At 43.5% G+C, this 18,516-nt stretch overlaps 1 protein-coding gene across 1 annotated transcript in view; it reads right to left on the bottom strand.

The window, feature by feature from the left end:
• Positions 1 to 12,564: 12,564 nt before the first annotated feature.
• The window catches only part of Syn2 (synapsin II), a 192,296-nt gene continuing 186,344 nt past the window's right edge, over positions 12,565 to 18,516 (bottom strand). Inside the window, exons 12-13 of the mRNA XM_008854903.1 lie at positions 16,022 to 16,271; positions 12,565 to 13,469 (exon numbers count right to left, since the gene is read on the bottom strand). Coding sequence (XP_008853125.1) covers positions 13,334 to 13,469; positions 16,022 to 16,271 — 386 coding nt within the window. The 3' untranslated portion in view covers positions 12,565 to 13,333. The remainder of the gene's footprint in view (positions 13,470 to 16,021; positions 16,272 to 18,516) is intronic.

Below are 18,516 nucleotides of genomic sequence, written 5' to 3'. Positions count from 1 at the left end.
CTCATGTGCACATTCTCTCCCCCCGCCCCTCAAAAATCTCTAAAAAATAAGTAGCATTCAATAACCAAAGAAATGAAGTTTGTCAGCCACTGAACTAAAAATAGTGTTTGTGGGCTTCAGATTTCCTAGAGAACACCACGTCGTCCAGGACTCACTCTTCATTTGTCCTGAGAACCCGGAACTGTGAATGAGGCTCAGCACTGTGAAAGGATCTCTTGGCCAGAGATCATTTCAGTGTTTATCTTTGTCCCTAAACTCTCCATAAATGAACAGCAGCTTAGTTAGCACTTGGGAAGCTGCATCTGGACTTGGCATAGGCTGGAAGGCCATGCAGATCCTTCTCTGGTCTGCTCAAGCTATTTAGCCCCTAGGGAATTAGAGTTACAAATTATGTTTATTTGACGTCTTTTTTTCAATTTATTAATTCTTTGAGAATGTTATACAATATATTTTGACATATTCATGCCCCCTTCCCCTCCCCCAGCTCCTCTCAGATCCTCACCTGTTTCCCTACCCACCCAGCTTTATGTCCTCATTTAAAAAAAACAACCATTGAGTCCAATTTGTGCTGTCCATTTACTCTTGGGTGTGGGACATTCCACTGGAGTGTGGTCTACCTCCTAGGGGACACACACTTAAAGAAAATTGACTCTCCCGCTTCCTTTCCAAGCAGCTATCACTTTCCCATAGCTCCTCAGCTAACAGTGGGACATCGTGCCCATCTCATCACTCTGTGACAGAATTTTGTCTGACTTGAGTTTGGGCAGGTCTTGTGCATGCAGTCATAACTGCTGTGGACTTACATGTGCAACTGCCCTGTTGTCTCCAGAAAACATTGTTTCATTGTATTCATCTACTACCTGGGGCTCTTAAAATCTTTTTGCCTCCTCTTCCCCTACAAACCCTGAGACTTGGGAGGAAACACAGATGTTCCATTTATGGCTCGGCATTCCAGTTTCTTATTCCCTGTACCTTGACCAGTTGTGGGTCTCTGTGTCAATCGCCATCTACTGCAAAAAGAAGCTTCTCTGATGAGGTTTGAGATATGCACTAATCTATGGTTATAACGATAACTCATTAGAAGTCCGTTTACTACTCTGTCCCTTTAACAAAATAATAGTAGTAGGTTCTTCCCTAGTCTATAACCTGTCTAGACACAGGTTCTTTGCTCACATACCTGGCACCATTATTTGACTTCCTTAAGTCAGACAATATGGAGTTACAAAAGGTCTCTGCCATCTCATTTTCACTCTGGTAATGAGTCACCTGGATCCCTGCTCACTGCATCATCAGATAGTTTGGTGAATCATGAGAGGGGGGCTTGATATGTGGGGAACATTTGGACAAGCAAAAGGGAAGGAGAGCACATCTCTCACCATATGAGCTGACATGAACAGGCAGGAGAGGGCAGGTTATACTGGGGGAAAGTGAGTAGGCCCTTAGTGTGGTTTGGGGGACTTACAGATAGGAAGCTCTGATTATCTCAGGTTTTGTTTGCAGAAGGCCTTGAGAATCAGCTGCAGATTGGTGTTTGTGCTCTACACAGTGGGAAATACTGGATATGTGAGTCAGGGACATGTTTGATGAAAGTGGTGCTTTCAATAATACTCTACATTTCAAAAGGCCTTGGCTTTTCTGAGAGGAGCTATGCTCCAAAGTTAAAAACAAACTAATGAACTAATGTAAAGATTGACAATTAAGGCAACACTACTGTCTTGCCCAGTACAGGCCTCACACCTATTCTGATACCACCCTCATTCACTCGAATTAGTCTCTTTTAATTTCCAAACCATCTGCTTGCAGTGTTGCAATAACCAGTTCAAAAACTAGTTTTTTGAGAAATCTCACCCACTCAAGGCAAAACTCCAGAGGAGGCCTCTTCTTAATACATTTTTGTTGATATTTATCACCCAGCTGTGGTATGGAAACAACTCTGAAATACCGAGTTCTTACAACATAAACACGTGTTTATCATTAAGATGAAGGCAGTTGAAAACTGGCTGTGGTTCTATTACACCTGTCTTTCTATACTGAGGCCCAGTATGACTATTTTTGTGGTACTGGAGATGTGAGTTGTCGCATGCATAGAGTAAGTTTGTCGGCTTCCATGCCACTGGCTGAACAAGGTCCAATAATGAAGCGCCATGTAAGGGGACATGGCAAAAATCACTTGGCAACCATGGCAACTTATAAGATAGGACACCAGCAGGATTGGGGGAGATACAGCTCTGCAAAATCCTCCCTGCTGCTCCTCTGTTCTTCAACATACTTTGACGAGTCCTATCCCCATTGAGCTAATAAATACTAAACAAATCAGGAAGGGAACAAGTAGCTAGTCTGTCTATATACAATGATGCCTTTTGAAATGGCATCCTTAGGAGAAAAGATCCCACTGAGGAAGTGTTCAGTCAACCCATCAGCTTAGCTTCATGGCCAAACTCTGGCACGAAAAGAGCAAAGTCTGGCTTTAGAGAGCTGATAAACCTTAGGCTTCCTCTTGTGTTTGTGGTGCTGGGGATGGACAAGTGCTCTGCCACTGAGCTACAGCCTAAGCGCTAACTTCGAGACCAGATATGGATCATCTCTTTATCTTGAAATAGCAAAACAGATCTCAATAAAACAAACTTGAAAAAAAAAAACCCGAGAAACCTTATTGAGTGATTATTCATCAGGAATGAAACTTGAAGGCATTTTTAAGGAAAAGCCCAGTTTCTTTCAGTACTCAGTCTGTTAGGAAATTAAAGTCCAGCTCAGGAGCCACACTTAATTAAATCCTTACCTCTGCAATTCTTTACTCCTACTAAGTCATATGTCCCTTGACTGTAAGGTCTCTTTTGCCTGAGTTCCTGTCACTCTCATAGTCTGATTTCAGTCTCTTCCTTAGCTCCCCATAGGCTGATGTTGCTAGTCAACTGCTTCAACTTCTGGGGGCAGGGTGACATTCCCATGTCTTCCCATGCTAGCTGCACCTTTGCATCCACCTCTGAGCACATGGTCTCCTCTGTAGGTGTGTGTGAGGCACGTCTTATGATTACAATTATTCTGTACCCTCATCACCCATTCTTGCAGAAGATAAAGGGATGACTGACACACAATGAAAGCATTTAGAGGTTAACACTAAAGACCCTGCACTTACTTTTGGGATGTTCTTGTATTTTGAAATAACTTCTTTCTAATTGCCTTTTTCTAACCCCAAACTTCATTGGAACCTACATTATTTTTATTTTCCTCTTTATAATGATCTTTTCAAAATTAGTCTTCTCCATCAAGCCACAAGCTCCCCAAGAGCAGAGCCTTTGTTTTGTTTCTGGAACCTGGCAGAATAGTAGGTAATCAGCACATAGTCATTGATTACTCAATGTTAAACTTGAGTTTAATCTTAAACATTAATTGCTTGATATCTTAGGATGTTAGTGTTATAATTTATACAACTGGATGAACTGAATCACCTTCAAAGTTCTTATCAGATAGAACTGCTTTGTGTGCATGATTTTGTGAAGTAGACTGGTAACCTGCAATTGATTACAGAATACATTAAAAAACAAGACAGACTGTTGGACACATGATGTGATGTACAAATGTGGGAGAAGGCAAATAAAATGTAGATACAGTTGTAGATCTAGGTGGTGGGTAGAAAGATGTTCACTGTTCAGTTACTTCAACTCCATGTACATTTTAAAATATTCATTATAAATTTTTTTTAGGAAAAAGCATGAGGGATTCAGAATAACCCCAATCAAGGCCTTTGAGAGAAATGACGAAGAAATAATTTAATGTAGTGCTTGCTGGGGAAGCATAAGGAACTGAATTCTATCCCTAGCACCCACATAAAAAGTCAGGAGTGGTGGCACATTTGTGTCATCCCGGTGCTGGGGAGATGGAGACAGGCAGATCCACAGGGCTTCTGGCCAGTCTAGCTTACCCAGTGAGACCCTATCTCAAAAAACAGGGTGGATGGCTCCTGAGGAACAAGACTGGAGGTTGACCTGAAGCCTACATATGTGCACACACATAGATCCCTGAACCCTCCCAACATGAACACACATCTGCATACGTGCATAAATATACGCTCAAATATCAGGGGCTGGGAAGATGGCTCAGTGGGTAAAGTGCTTGTTACACAGCATGAGGACCTGGGTTCAGACCCTCAAAATCCACCTAAAATCCTAAAATCTCCTGGTGGTGAGAACACAGGAGGATCCCTTGAGTTTGATACTCCTCTGGACCCACATGGTAGGAGAGAACCAATTCCTGCAGGTTGTCCTCTGACCTCCACATGGCATACAAGAGTACACACTCTCTCCTCTCTTCTCTCTCTCTCTCTCTCTCTCTCTCTCTCTCTCTCTCTCACACACACACACACACACAGACCTATTGGCATTGCACAACATGGGTGCATCTACCTATATGTAGGCAATTCTCTCTCTCTCTCTCTCACACACACACACACACACAGAGACAAGCCAAGCATAAATAAATAAATGTAATTTTAAAACAAAAAATGTGGGGAATATGAGAGAAAGACACCTTGGTCAACATCTGGCCTCTACATGTGCACAGGCAGATGAGTGCACCTGGCACACATGTAAGCACACCACATACTAAAAATGATCAGTAATTATTAAATTATGAAAGGAGATAAAATAAATGTATGCATTTAAATAAAATAAACATTAGTTTTCAAAAATATGTGATTTATAAATATTAGTGGTATTACGTGTTTTTGAAGAGATTGGATGAGGGAAAGCAATCATGGAGGAACGGAAAGGTGGGCAGAAAGTATTTCATAAAATACGTGATGTTGCAGTTGGGTCTTGAAGAATGAATGTATGTGATTTGGGGGCAATGAAGGTAAGAAAAGTAGGTTTGGGGCTGGCAAGATAGTTCCATGGGTGAAGGCACTTGCCACCATGATGAACCTGAGTTTGATCACAGCACCCAACTGGTAGAAAGAGAGAGCCAACTTCTGCAATTGTCCCAATTTCCACACATACTTTTCTAAAGTAGCTGGGTACAGGGGTGCACACTGTTAGTCTCAGCACTTGGGAAGCAGAGACAGGCAAATCTCCATGAGATCAAGGCCAATCTAGTCTACACAGAGAGTTCCAGGCCTGCTGGGGCTACAGGGAGACACTGTCTCAAAAAAAAAAAAAAAAAAAAATTAAATAATTTGCAAGGGTCCTAACAACAGCACAAAGTGACAGACTAAGTATAAGGGTGGCACAAGAATGCAAAAGCAAGAATTGCGAATTTTCTAACAGCCTAGCTGCAGCTGAACAGGGGAGATAAAGAAGGGCAGCAATGGTGAGAAAATGCATTAAGCTCTTCCTTTCATGTGTGAAGGATTAGTCTGCAGTGCTTGGCATATACTATCTCATTTAATCTTTATGACAACTACACAAGGTAGGTGTTATTACTGCCACAGGTGTGACTAATGACGAAGCTCAGGTTTGGAGCTCAGCCATTTGTTGAAGTTGCACAGATAGAGAGTGGTAGAACAATATGGACATCATAGCCTGTAGCCTTCATCACTGGGCATGTGGTGGTACAGGTTAGACTCCAGAGGGCTGTAAATATATTTCAGAGTTTGAACTTTACTTCCTCAGCCTGGGGGTTGACTGGAAAGATTTTGATCATGAGAATAACATGGTCATATTTTTGTTTGTTAATTTGTCTTGAGACAGGGTCTCCCTGTAGCCACAGCTGGCCTGGAACTCACTATGAAGATGATACTAGTTTTGATCTCACAGAGATCTACCTACCTCTGTCTCCCAAATGCTGGGACTAAAGGCGTGTGTTACCATGCCTGGCATGGTCAGATATTTTTAAAGAATGTATCTGGCTGGGTGTGGTGGTACACACCTGTAATCCCAGCACTTGGGAGGCAGAGGCAGGCGAATCTCTGTGAGTTCAGGGCCAGCCTGGTCTACATAACAAGTACCAGGCCAGCTGGGGGTACAGGGAGACCCCGTCTCAAAAAAAAAAATGTATCTGGCAGAAATGGGCGGATTTACAGCCAAGAAGCCTAATGAGGAGGCTCATCACAATGGAGGTGTGGAGAAAAGCCCTAATTCAGAATTACCTTAAAACAAAAGAAGGGTCCTCAAGAAGAAATAAACTCTTCTAGTAATATGGAATATATCGAATAATTATTTGCATTAATGTTTCATTCATTTATTTTATTTATGTATGAGACAGAGTCTCTATGTAGCTAAGGATGACCTTGAGCTTCTGGATTTTCCTACTTTTCACCTCCCAAGTTCTGGGAATTTAGGCTTGCTCCACCACACCCAGCTTATGCAGTCCTGGGGCTCAAACCCAAGGCCCCATACATGCTAGGCAAGCGCTCTCCCAGCTGAGTTACATCCTCAACCCTTTACATTAATGTTAACTATTCCAACCCAAGGAGTCTTTAGATTCCAAGAGTGCAACTCTGAAAACAAGTGAGTAGTCCAAATTTATTCCAGTCCACTGCCCAAGCTAGTAAAGCTCAGGGATGGTGTGAGGCCTTCAGTTTGGTAGTTAAGGATTTGCTGAACTATCTATGGACCTAGTCTTGCGATTTCCTATCACTGCCACAGACCTCCAGAGATGATCAAGGACAAACCTGTGTTGTCCCAGTACTAATCTAACAGAGCTAACCTTCTCCTAAAAACCAGATTTAGAAATGGGATTTTTTTTTTTTCAAACGGGGTCATCAAACTATCTGATCTACTGGAGTATCTGTGGCTTTCTGCTGTGCGCTGCCTGGAGGAGTTAGCTGATGGGTGGAAATGCTTATCAGAAGAGATGTATGTGGATATGGAAGTGGCTGAAATGACCAGAGGGGTGGTGTTCCCTTCAGAGCATTCATTTATACATGGGGTGAGGCCCCTGGGTCTCTGACGTCCCTCCTCTCCTGTCCCTCAGGTTATCGCCCTGATAAAAATAGAAGACTAGGGAGTAGGGCCTACACAGAGAAGAAAAGAGACATGAAGATATAGACCAGTGGATAAGCACAAATGAGTGTGACTAGATACCAATATCCAGAAAAGATAGGAAGCAGGTTCTCAAGTTGACAGGGTGTTGAATAAGAGGAGGTTAAACCAGAGGGAATGACTAATAGCATTATTTTTACAATCCACAGGCTTGAAATCTATGGAGACTTGTAAAAGGAAAAGTAGCATTCAAGTATGAATTCAAAGCTTAGACATTTGGAAGTCACCTACAGTGAGGGGTAGCCACATGGGGTTATTGTAGGAAACAAAATGACAGACCCCCTAGTGTTCTGTGAAATACAAAGCACCCACTGTAACTATGTAAATGTCAAAGACCATTCATATATATATATATATATATATATGGATAGAAGGGCACAGTCATGATTATTTGAGCAGAAAATATCAATTTGAATGTGGTATATAACTGGTAAATTAGAGATTAGAGAGTAAGACTATTCAACAGAACTTGCCTGTTAGAATGCATTTCTCCAAAATCAGTAGGCTAGGTAGGAGCTAGACATTTATTTCAAAGGAAAACTGTTTGAAACATATCTGAGACTCCTTTTCTAGGATCATTTTCTTTCAGAACCAGTTTACAAACCACATGACATTACCTCACAGATTTATGGTCACATTGTCCTTCAGACCTCACACATTACGTAGATCAATCATTAAATTTGATTCCAAAAGTGTTTAAGCCCAAATTCACTCCCTAAAACAAAGATTCTTAATCATTTTGTGTGTATGTTGAAACCCTGCCAAACCGCACACACAAAATACACAGAACAGTTTGTGCAGGAATCTCTGGATTCTTCAGTTTAAAAACTCCTGGGCTTCCTAGAATTATAGAAATTCAAATAATGTACTTACAACAGATTTGAAGGCAATCATTCTCTGAGTATAAGCAGCAGTCTACTTGTTTAGTTTCTCAAGAGAATTGCTTTGGAGGAATCCAAACCACGACGGGAGTGATGGTGTGCTATGAGTGTTTAAGGATTAGAGTCCATGAAAGTCAAACAGGGTTTGTCACTTCCATAGCTGCAGAAGTTACTCTGTGCGTGTGTGTGCGTGTATGTGTGTGTGCACACACGTGCAGATGCATGTGTGTGATGCTCATTGTAGCTGCATCTGTCTCTCCAGGTGTCCACCTTCAACTCCAATTCACCTTCAATAGCCACAGCCTTAGGACACGTCAGTTGCCCTAGACATCCACCTGGTTGCAAGAGCTGGAGAATGGCACTTGGCTGCTTGGGAGGAGTCATATATGCAAGAGGACTGGGCACTTACATGGATGTTACTCTGAGAGAAAGGTGGAATTTATTATGATAGTCTTAGGTGCCAAACACTGTTAGGAACAGACTGTTCATTTAATACTTAAATTCCCTAGAAAGCATTATTGTTCTCATTTTATAGTTGGGAAAATTGAGATAGAAAAGTTAACTACTTTATAAGGTTGAAGTCAATTAGTAGTAGAGCCTGGATATAGATTCAGATTTGATTTCCAAAACCCAAGCTCTTTTTGCTGACTGGCATGGTCGCTCATTCCTCCTGGCCTATGACTTGCTTTCATACACCTCTCCTTGGAAATGAAACCCATTTTGTACCTCAGGAAGGATTCTGAATCTAGAGACAGGATTAAGGCCTACTTGCTCGTATTACTAACCTCATGACCCTGTCAGATGTCTTAAGTGCCTGGTTCCAATTTTCTCATCTGTAAAAGGAGGGGATAGGATTAATTGCCACTTCCAACTGTAAAACTCAGTGACTGAATTCTTTGTACTCACCCCTCTCCCCAGCTAACAGGCCTTCCCATCCTGTGGACTACTCCCAGCTCTCCTCTACTGCATAGCCTTTTCTGACCTCGAGCTAGACATATGCTCCACTGAGACACGTACCACTTGTCCATCGTCTCCTCACCTAACTCATCTTACTCATTCTCCTTCCATATCTTATCTGAATGCATCTGAATGCCTCACATATTTTAACCCAGAGTATTCTTAATTATGAACAAGCCACAACGTATGGTTTAATTTCTCCAGGAGAGACAATTGGTTGTTTCCATTTTTTTTCAGTGTTGTGATCAGTACTCTTTCATTTGCTTGCTTATGTACATAGGAAGTTTCTAGAGTAAGTGTCCAGAAATGGAACACTGAACCATAGCCTTAGGGCACTGGATGTTGCCAAATTCTTCCCCAAAGGAGTAGCACCTACACATGCTTCCACTAGCAATGGAGAAGTGTGGGAGTTCCTATCAATAACTACCAGCTTAAGTATTTTCCAAGCTAATACTACAGCTGCATTTCTCAGGGCAGCACACTTTCTTTGTATATTTATATCATCTCCCCGAAGAGGCTCTGAACTTCATGAGTACAGAAGCCTGGCTTACTTCATTTTTATATTCTTCCATGAAATTTGTCGAGCTTAGTTTTAAGTACACAAGGAGTTGTAAACGAATACAAAACAAACAGAATTCATTCATCTTGACCCAGGAGACAGGGAGTTCTATGAGGGAAGGGATGAAGTTTTCTATACTTACTAATCTGGGGTGAAGATGTCAGAGGGAATACCAAAAACTGCAGAGGTAATCTGCATGGCAGTCACAACTGTTCTATAGACCAAAAGGAAGAATGTACTGGGAACTGTGACCAATCAGCTTTAGATAATTTTTTAAAGGTACGTGATTCATTGGATATTTGACTGTTGTGCAGAACCATCTTCCCAGTCTTTGGAGCATCTTTATTAAGTACCAAGAGGCTGGTTTCTCAATGGAATGTCTCCACCCCTGGTCCAGACCCACTACAAAGTGTTGGGCAGAATCCATGTCTCTTGGACTAGGCTTTCTGTATGACCTATGGTAAGCAATCTTCCCTTTTTGTCACCCCAACAGTTTCTCCAGGCTGACTCATTTTCTAAATAAGCTACTTGTGGTTTTGGTCTGACATCACATATGGAAGATGAATAATTTTTTTAAGAACCAAAATTATATTTGAGCAGAATTAAGACATGGTGTATGTTACTCATGGTCTTAGGACAAGGGGTCAACACTGGCAACAAGTTCTCTAACCTTCCCCTAGGTCAGGGGGTACAGTGAAGGAAAAAGATGGACATGGGTAAGAAGAATTTTTCATGTATACCTTATTTTGTGATCATACTATGAAAATTTGATAAAATTATTCCTTATTGCCTCTGCTAGATAAAATAAAATATAACAATGTAACTAAGACTGTATGTCTTAGTTTTATTGCTTGGATTGGTTGATTGATTATTGATTTAATGTGTATGTGCATGTGTGTGAACCTGAGTGTGGCAGTCCCAGGTTGATTGCTCTCCGCCTTATATACACTGAAGCAGGGTCTCTTGCATTTCAGCTAGTTTGGGTGGCCAGTTTGCTCTGAGGATTCTGTCTCTGCCGCCCACGTGCTGCCATTATAGGCAGGCTGCCACAACCCCCTGCCTTTTACATAGGTTCTGGGGTATCTAAATTCCAGTCTTCTTACTTGTTCAATAAGTGCTTTACCCATTGAACCATCTTCCCAGCCCCTATTGTTTGTGTTTAAATCCTAGTTCCACTATTTGACCAGCTGGACGGCCTTTAATGAATTATTGAATTTGATATGCCTTCATTTCTTCATGTGTAAAATTATAATAGTACTTACCTCACAGAAAATAAGTTGCTTTAAGTGCTTATAATTGTGTCTGGAACTTAATAAGTACTATAGACGTGCTAGTAAATATTTCTTTGAATTTATCATAATGTTTATGCTTATAGTAACTGCTCAATATATGCTTTTGACTAAATGAACACACTCTATTACAATGTACTTGGAAATAGAGGGACAGAACATGGATAAATGGAAGCCTTTTTGCTCTAAAGTTGTCCAGAAAAAGCTAGTTTAAAATATGCCATTTTGGCATGCTAGTTATTTTGAGCTCAAGACAGTTGGCAACAAGAGGTACAGGGAGGGTTCTCTGACCTCCTCCTTTGTGCCCGAAGAAATTAAAACTCTCATGTGGAAAGTGCTCACCCCAGAGACCCATACAAAAAAAGAGAACATTTTTATTACCATAGACAGGCAATGAATCTATACAAACAAAACCTCACTAAGATGGGTGACCCTTCTTTTCCATCATTTCCCCATGTATATCTTAAAGTTTCTTTTCCACAGTTCATTGGCTTTAGGTGAAACCCCTTTGTATTGGGGGCATCTTCACAATTTATCACTTATTGTTTAAATTGGTGTACATTTTGCATCTAACAGCTTCTTTGGGTCTTCTTAAGAAACATTAAATTAAATAAAACACATTCGCTAGCCTGGGATGTAGGCAGAGGTATAGTGCTTGCCTAGCATGAGTGAGGCCTTGGGTCCCATCCCCAGGAGAGAGAGAGAGAGAGAGAGAGAGAGAGAGAGAGAGAGAGAGAGAGAGAGAGAGAGATTTCTGTTCTATCTTATGTTAGTTTCATTCTCAGATCTGGCTACAGAAGAGGGCAAAAAAAAGTTTTGCCCCAGTTGGAACCAGAAGGAACCTTGAGGATAAGTTATACTTTCCTTGCCTTTTATTTGGGGGTCTGTCCCTTAGGTATGTGTATTGTGCCAGGAAGGTTACTCCCCCATCCAGGTGCCATTCAGTATGAAGTTCTACTTCCTGTCTTACCTCTCTCAGTCCTTAGACTCTGAAAATGTGGGGTGTGACTCAGAAAAGACCTGGTACTACAGAAATTCATTCTCTGACCTCTCAGTTTCGACTGCTTGTGAGGAGGAGTAGTGAGACAGTGGTATTTTAAAGAGTGTTATCTGGTTGAGTTTGTAGGATAGGTATTACATGTAAAAAATTATGGAGATAAAATGTTAATATATTGATTTTGGAGACAAGGTCTCACTATGTAGCTTTAGCTGGACTGGAACTCATTGGACCAGGCTAGCCTTAAACTCAGAGATCCACCTGCTTCTACCTCCCAAGTGCTAGGATTAAAGGGGTGTGCTACCAGGCCCAGCTCTGATTTTTTTTTTTTCTTTTTATCCATGTAGATGTGGTGTTTAGAGCGCTTGTAGTCTTTGGGAACATCCTCGGCGAGTCATGAAGAAGTTAAAGTGAAAATCCCTCAGAGCCCATCCTCAGTAGCAGGCCTTCAGGGATGCCTGAGCTACAGTTGTGGGACCCTGTTCATCAGAGCAGGTTGCTCCAGCTTTGTTGGTCCTACCATGTGGGTCTGAGCTGAAGAGCTTGATGACTGGCCAGAAGAGTGGGTCTAACTTGGCTGATATGGAATCAGGGCATTATGCTTATTGAAGGCTGCAAAATTCAATAAAATAGGTGGAAATGCTGAGTTGCTGAAGGAAGATCAGCTGCTCTGGAGGAGAGAGATCCACTAGGGAGCTGTCAGGAGGTTTGCTATGCAGCCATACAGGACAGACACATTCTCGACAAACTCCTGCACACAGACATGTGCACCCACTATCACACTCACACACGCATTGATTGACAGCAGCTTCACTCCTGGATTTCTTACTCCCTGCTCACAAACACACCTGCATGCCCCACGTATCTGCTCAGCCTAAACGGGAAACCTCATGGCTGAATCCAATGCTGGTTAAGCTGCTGCTTTTATTACACCAAAGGTCTTGACATTTATTAGGTGAGGAACACAAAGATTGGTGTACTGCTGTTATAGTGGCATGCATTCTTCTCTACAGTGCAACTTTGGAAGGTCAAGGTCACTGCAGCTCACACCAAAGAACTGCCCTCCCGAGGGGAGAAAGGAGACTCTGCAGATCCTTGTTCTCTTGTTTCAGCAGACTCAAGGCATTTCACCACCACAGCAGTCTAGGAAGCGCAGGGCTTGGGTGAGTGTGCTTTCAACGGGTGCCACAGGGGATCCAGGTTTGGGGAAAGTTCCTAAAATGTAGAGCCAACAGTGCTTCTACGTATGTATATGCTTCCCACAGGTAGCACTGACTACAGGGGCATGCTGAGCACTGCATCTGAACTGGGTTAGGCTGTCAGGAGTCCTTAATTACAGAGATCCTGGCTTCACAGGGAAGAATAAGACATGACGGCACTGTCACAGTAAGGCCACTAAACTCACAGCAACGATGAGTTCAGGAGGAAACTCCTGTAACTACAGGGAAGCAGCTCTTTGCTCTCTGATGCCTGGTGCCTCTTGGGGTAGGCACCCTCCCTGAGCCTATCACATGGTCATTTCTGGGCTGCATAATTCACTGAGCACAACAGAGCAGAGGAAGGGGTCACACAGCAAGTCATGGGACACTGCCACCAAACATGGTGGATTGTTGTTGGTGAATGTCTCAGATGCCTTTCCTGGTTGGGCCGCATGCCCTCATGTGTCTGAAGGGCTAATCTGAAAAGAGGCTGGCAAAGGACTTCCTCAAGCTCCGGATGGTCTCGGCTTTGGCTTCATCCTCATTGGCTGAAGACCGGAAGAAGGAGGACTCAGAGAAGCTGAAGGCATTTGTCAGGGACTGCGACTTGCTTGAAGATAAAAACCAGAGAGAACATGAAAGGGGGGTGTTCTCAGTGAGGCAGAGGAGGACAGTGACAGGAGGGTGGACAACAAGAACCCCCCACTCCCACCCCAGAGGGAATAGGGTGACAGGAGGAAGTTGGAAGTGGCTGTGTACTAGGCACTGGGAAGCCCCTATGCTAATTCCTCACCTCCAGTGCTGCTGAATCAAGAAAGGATGCAGGCAGCATAGGGACCAGGGAGAAGGGGAAAAGAGAAGGGAAAGAGGAAGAAAGGGTGACTCAAAGGCTGTTTCTTTTATTTAAGTCTAAAGGTTATGAATCAAGGAATCTGACACCCTTTTCCTCTGATGAGATCAGCACTTGTGGGCTCCTAAACTCCCTTTTCAACTGTCAAGTGGTGGACTGATCAATGGAAGACCTGGGGCAAAGTCTTGACTCTGCCACTTACTCATGTCTGGCCTCAGGGTAGCCCTGTGGTACCCTGGCCCTGAGTTTTTCATGTGTGGCATGAAGATTCTGGTTAAGTGATGGTCTCTGGGTTCTTTTGATTCTTCCTATTCTCTATTCTTATTCCAAAGGGATCTTTGGCTTGATCCCAAAAGTCTAATACTTCAATTTCCCTGTTCTTGAATTTCTTTTTTGAGATAGTGTAGCTACAGATATAGTTCAGGCTGACCTTGCACTCCTTGTGTAAAGGATGACCTTGAACTTCTATGTCCCAAGTGCTGGGACAGGCATTACACCATGCTCTACACAGTGCAGGGATCAAGTCCAGTGTTCTGTGCATGTTAGGCAAGCACTCCTCCGTCTCATTTCCCTATTCTTAATGTGGCACAGTCACTCTTGTAGCTTTCCTCAGAGGAACCCTAACATGAGGGCTGTGGGGTTCAGGTGCATTAGGGTAAAAGAGACACATGTAAGACCATGTTTATTAAGTAGTATTCTAATGAAAAAAAGAAACTCAAACTAGACACACAAATTTTTAGGAGCTTATTTTTTCTTAGCAAGTGATTCAGGAAGAAAAAATACAAAGGTTAAAAAGGGCTGTGGGGAGGTCAACACCATAGTGCAGGACACACCACCACCAGGTCTAGCTTCCCTAGTGGCCTGGCTTGTCTCCTTGATTCCTATTGGGTCTCTTTCCCAGTGTTTTCTGGCTCCAGTACTCTTCTGTGACTTCCATCCCTTTCCTAAATGCTGGGTGCAGCCAGGAAAGTCCCATCTATGCAGCATTCTCTCCTCCCACAGGAACTGTGGACAGGTGTCCTGTCTTTCATTAGGGCTGGGGATGAGCCCTGGCATGCTGGCCTCTGGGAAGGGGACTCTTCTGCATGTACAGACAGAGGGCACCAGCTTGTAGTCAGAGGCTGGCTCTGCTCAACAGCTTCAGCCCAGAAGCAATGACAACCCAAGGATTTTTCCCTTACACTGGGGCTACTAGAGCAGGGAGGAAGATCCAAAGCAGCCTGTAGAAACTGCTGGACCAGGCGATGACACTGTTGGTCAGACAGAAGCAGCTCTACTGGCTGGAGCTGGTGAGCAAGAAGGGGCCTTGTCCCTTCTGTTATGTATGTGACCACGGGCATCCCAGCCCCAACCCTGACCCTGCCACTAACTAGAGAAGTGGCTATGAGCGAAATCTCCTCCTGTGTGCACTGACTCTCAAGTGCTCACCTGAACTCTGCAAGCCCGTGCCCCTTTCATGGTCCTTGAAGACTCCCTTATTCTATCACAACTAAGATGGAGTTGACGGAGGGTGGCTCACTCCCATGCCCCTGAGGCTGCTGCTTTCTCTGAGTGGTGAGGGAGTCTGCAGAGGATACTGAAAGTAGCACGGTGTTCTGGAGAAGGGGTGGAGCTGACTGTACCGGGCTGTCCTGAGAACAGAGCTATGCTTTCTTGAGGCTCTGTGCAGTTCTCTGCAGCAGGACAGTGTGCAGGGGTCTCTAGCTTGACTGTTGAGCATGAGGGGACTCAGTAGATGGAGGGACTTTGAGACTTCTGTCTGGAACCATCTTTGTTGTCCATATTTCCTTCAGATAGAGATGAAGGTAAAAGTTGAGATGGAGCTAACTACTTCTCCCCTTTCCTTCTGAGCAGCCTTGTTGATAGCACACCCTGAGCTTCAGTCGGAAGCAGGAAAGACTTTTTAAAAAAAATTTTAGAGGGAGACATACATATTGAGAAAGGAACAGAAAAAAGAGTGGGAGATGGGGCTAAGAAACAAAAACAACCAAACCTCTAGGCTGTGGATAGAACAGTGACTACTGTAGTGTTACCTGAAGCGCTGCTATTCCTTGGGCAGAAGGGGAGGGGTGAGCAGCTAGCTCCACCTTGGACTTTCATTCCCTTCTTTCCTCCCCTCCCAAGGCAGTCTAACCATTCTTCTCACAAAACCACACAACACAAAACTCACAAACACAAAACAACCAAAAAATAAATCACAAAATATCCGTAGCAAGAGAATGCTTGAATGCACTTTCTAGTGGTTCTGGAGCCCAAGGCCATGAGGAGGGGCAGGAAGAGGGGGAGGGAAGAGCTGCTGAGTTGTCTCTTACTTGAGCTGTGGGTGAGGCTGGGGCTTCTGTGGCGGAGCAGCCGGGGGTGGCTGGGCCTCTGCCAGGGTGTTGCTGCTGGAGGGTACATCTCCGTGGGTGGTGGTGGGGCCGCCCGGCCTCTGAGGAGCCGAGGAAGAGGAAGAAGAGGAGGAGGAAGAGGAAGAAGGTGGCAGTGATGGTCCAGAGGGGAGCCGGCGTGGAGGCAGCACCTTGCCTGGGGGCTGCATTCCTTGGGGTTGCCCAGGGCCCCCTAGGTTCAGTACAAGAAAAACTTCATAATTTAACCATATCAAAGGTTTCCTTTGTAGAATCTATGTCTCAAAGGGTGTGGTTAGTTAATTACCAAAAGGATAAGTTCTATTATAAATAGCTACCCAGCTCTGGAGGGCTCTGAAGGGGTCTTCCCCCACTCTTATACATCACCAGTGTTTGCTCTTCCTCAGAGACTCAGCAACTTAGTCACAGCAGAAGTCAAGAGGACAGGGAAGAAGGCACAGGCTGAGCAAGCTCCACACAGGGAGAAGCTCCCTTACAGAAGACCTCCAGATCAGAGGAACCCTCCCACTTCCCAGAGGGCCTCAGATATAAGCTACTGTGCTCTAGAGCTGCTCCACCTAAGGTGCAGGAGAAGGAAGTGAGGCAAACACTGGAGCAGGAATCAGAAAGCCCAAGAAGTAATCAGTGATGTCCCCCCCACATACACCCCCAGCAAGATGTCAAGCTTCTCAGGGTCTCAGTTTCTCTAATCATAAAACTACTTTAGAAGTAAGCCCTACTATTAGTTATCTTTCTAAGACAGTAGTTGTTTCAAAGATGACAATGGATGAGAAAGTTGTTCAAAAAGTATTCTATGCCTTAGGATCACCATCAGTGACCATTTACCAACATCATTTCCACCGAGCTGCCCTTCATCCCACTCCAAGCCTCCAGGTGTTTGATTACTACACCCACCTCACCTGGGCTTCGCTGGAGTATTAACTCCCACAACCAGGATCAATCCTTTCTTCCCAGGCACTCTTTGAATCTGAGTGCCATCCTCAGGGGCACCAGCATGACAAACCACTCAGGTGTGTGGGGAAATTCTCCAGACATACATTCCCCAGTCTCCCCCAGGGATGTTGTGGGCACCATCTGGCAAATAGCCCCTTTAATAAGAACCAGCAGGACCAGCATACCTTTCTCCCAGTATAAGACACAGAACCATCATATGGCCTGGAGAGAAAAAAAGTTCTCCTTTGTCTAGGGGGTAAAAGGCAAAAATTGTGGTAGCAACTTATATTTTGCAGAAGGGGATTCCTATACTCAGAAGTCAAAAGATGACCCCATAGAAACACACTGACAAGTGGAAATGACTCCCAGTTGGCCTGGAAGATCCAGTTTCTCAACCCCAGAATTCATATTCAGGGGCTGCTAAAGCTAAGTGTTTCTGTTATTTAGTTTCCTAGAAACACCAGAAGACCTATCTATGTCCTCTGCAGAGGCAGAAGTATGTCTATGCTACTGTGTACCCATGATTATCTGTTCATTTTTTCCTTCTACACAGCATGGGCTCCCCTTTATCATCGATAATCAATTAACAGCAGGGTGAGTTACACATTAATACATACATAAAATATGTAGGTTTCTGCATGTTTAAGAAGTTCCAAGTCAAATCAAGCAACTAGATCTTAGATTAGCAGATTATTTTACGTTAATCAGCATCTGTCTTTTCCAAAGTCTGACATCAAGACTATTATTTTATTAGATTACTGTGTTGACATTTTCCTGTAAAGTAATTCAGGTTGATAGCTCAGCCTCTTTTACCACAAACCTGAAGTGCTTTCCCACCTGTACAGAGATAATTGAATAGCCAGAAACTTTACAACTTAACACTGAAGACATATAACTTTTCCTTTATTGCACATTAAGCTGTACAAGAGAATCACAAAAGAGAGGTACTTCAATCACACTTCCAGCATTGGCTGAGGATCTCCTGCTGGATCAGTACAAAAAAAAGGTGTGGGGGACAACATCAGAAAAGAAATGGGTACAAAAACACCTGAACACAAATCCTACACTGTGACAAAAGTGTCCCCCAGGCCACAGAGTTGTCCCTTAGCATGCTGCCTGAGGGCACAGGATAGTCAGGTGATGCTGCCTGCTTGAGTGTGGCAGTGGGAGTAGTAATCAGCCTCTAACTCCCACCTGAGAGGCCTTGGCTGACACCATCCTGTAGCCTGACTGAATTCAAATGGCAACTTTGTATTTGTGGCTCACATGAAAAGCACCTGGATGTAACACACTGATAACATGCAGAGAAGCAACACCATCAGCTCACCACTGAACAAAAAAAAAACAGAAAAAAAAAAACCCACAAAAAATGTATTCCTCCATTCTGGGAAATGTTCCTTCATTCCCTTCTATTATTTCATCAGACTGGGAGGTATTTAAGGAACTGATTCTTATCAGCCCACCTGGAAGTGCATATATGCATATATCTATATATTTACAACTGA

The sequence above is a fragment of the Nannospalax galili genome, unplaced genomic scaffold, assembly GCF_000622305.1.
Source record: "Nannospalax galili isolate Female #2095 unplaced genomic scaffold, S.galili_v1.0 scaffold406, whole genome shotgun sequence".
Taxonomy (NCBI): Eukaryota; Metazoa; Chordata; class Mammalia; order Rodentia; family Spalacidae; genus Nannospalax; species Nannospalax galili.
This window is presented reverse-complemented; position numbering and strand designations above follow the sequence as displayed.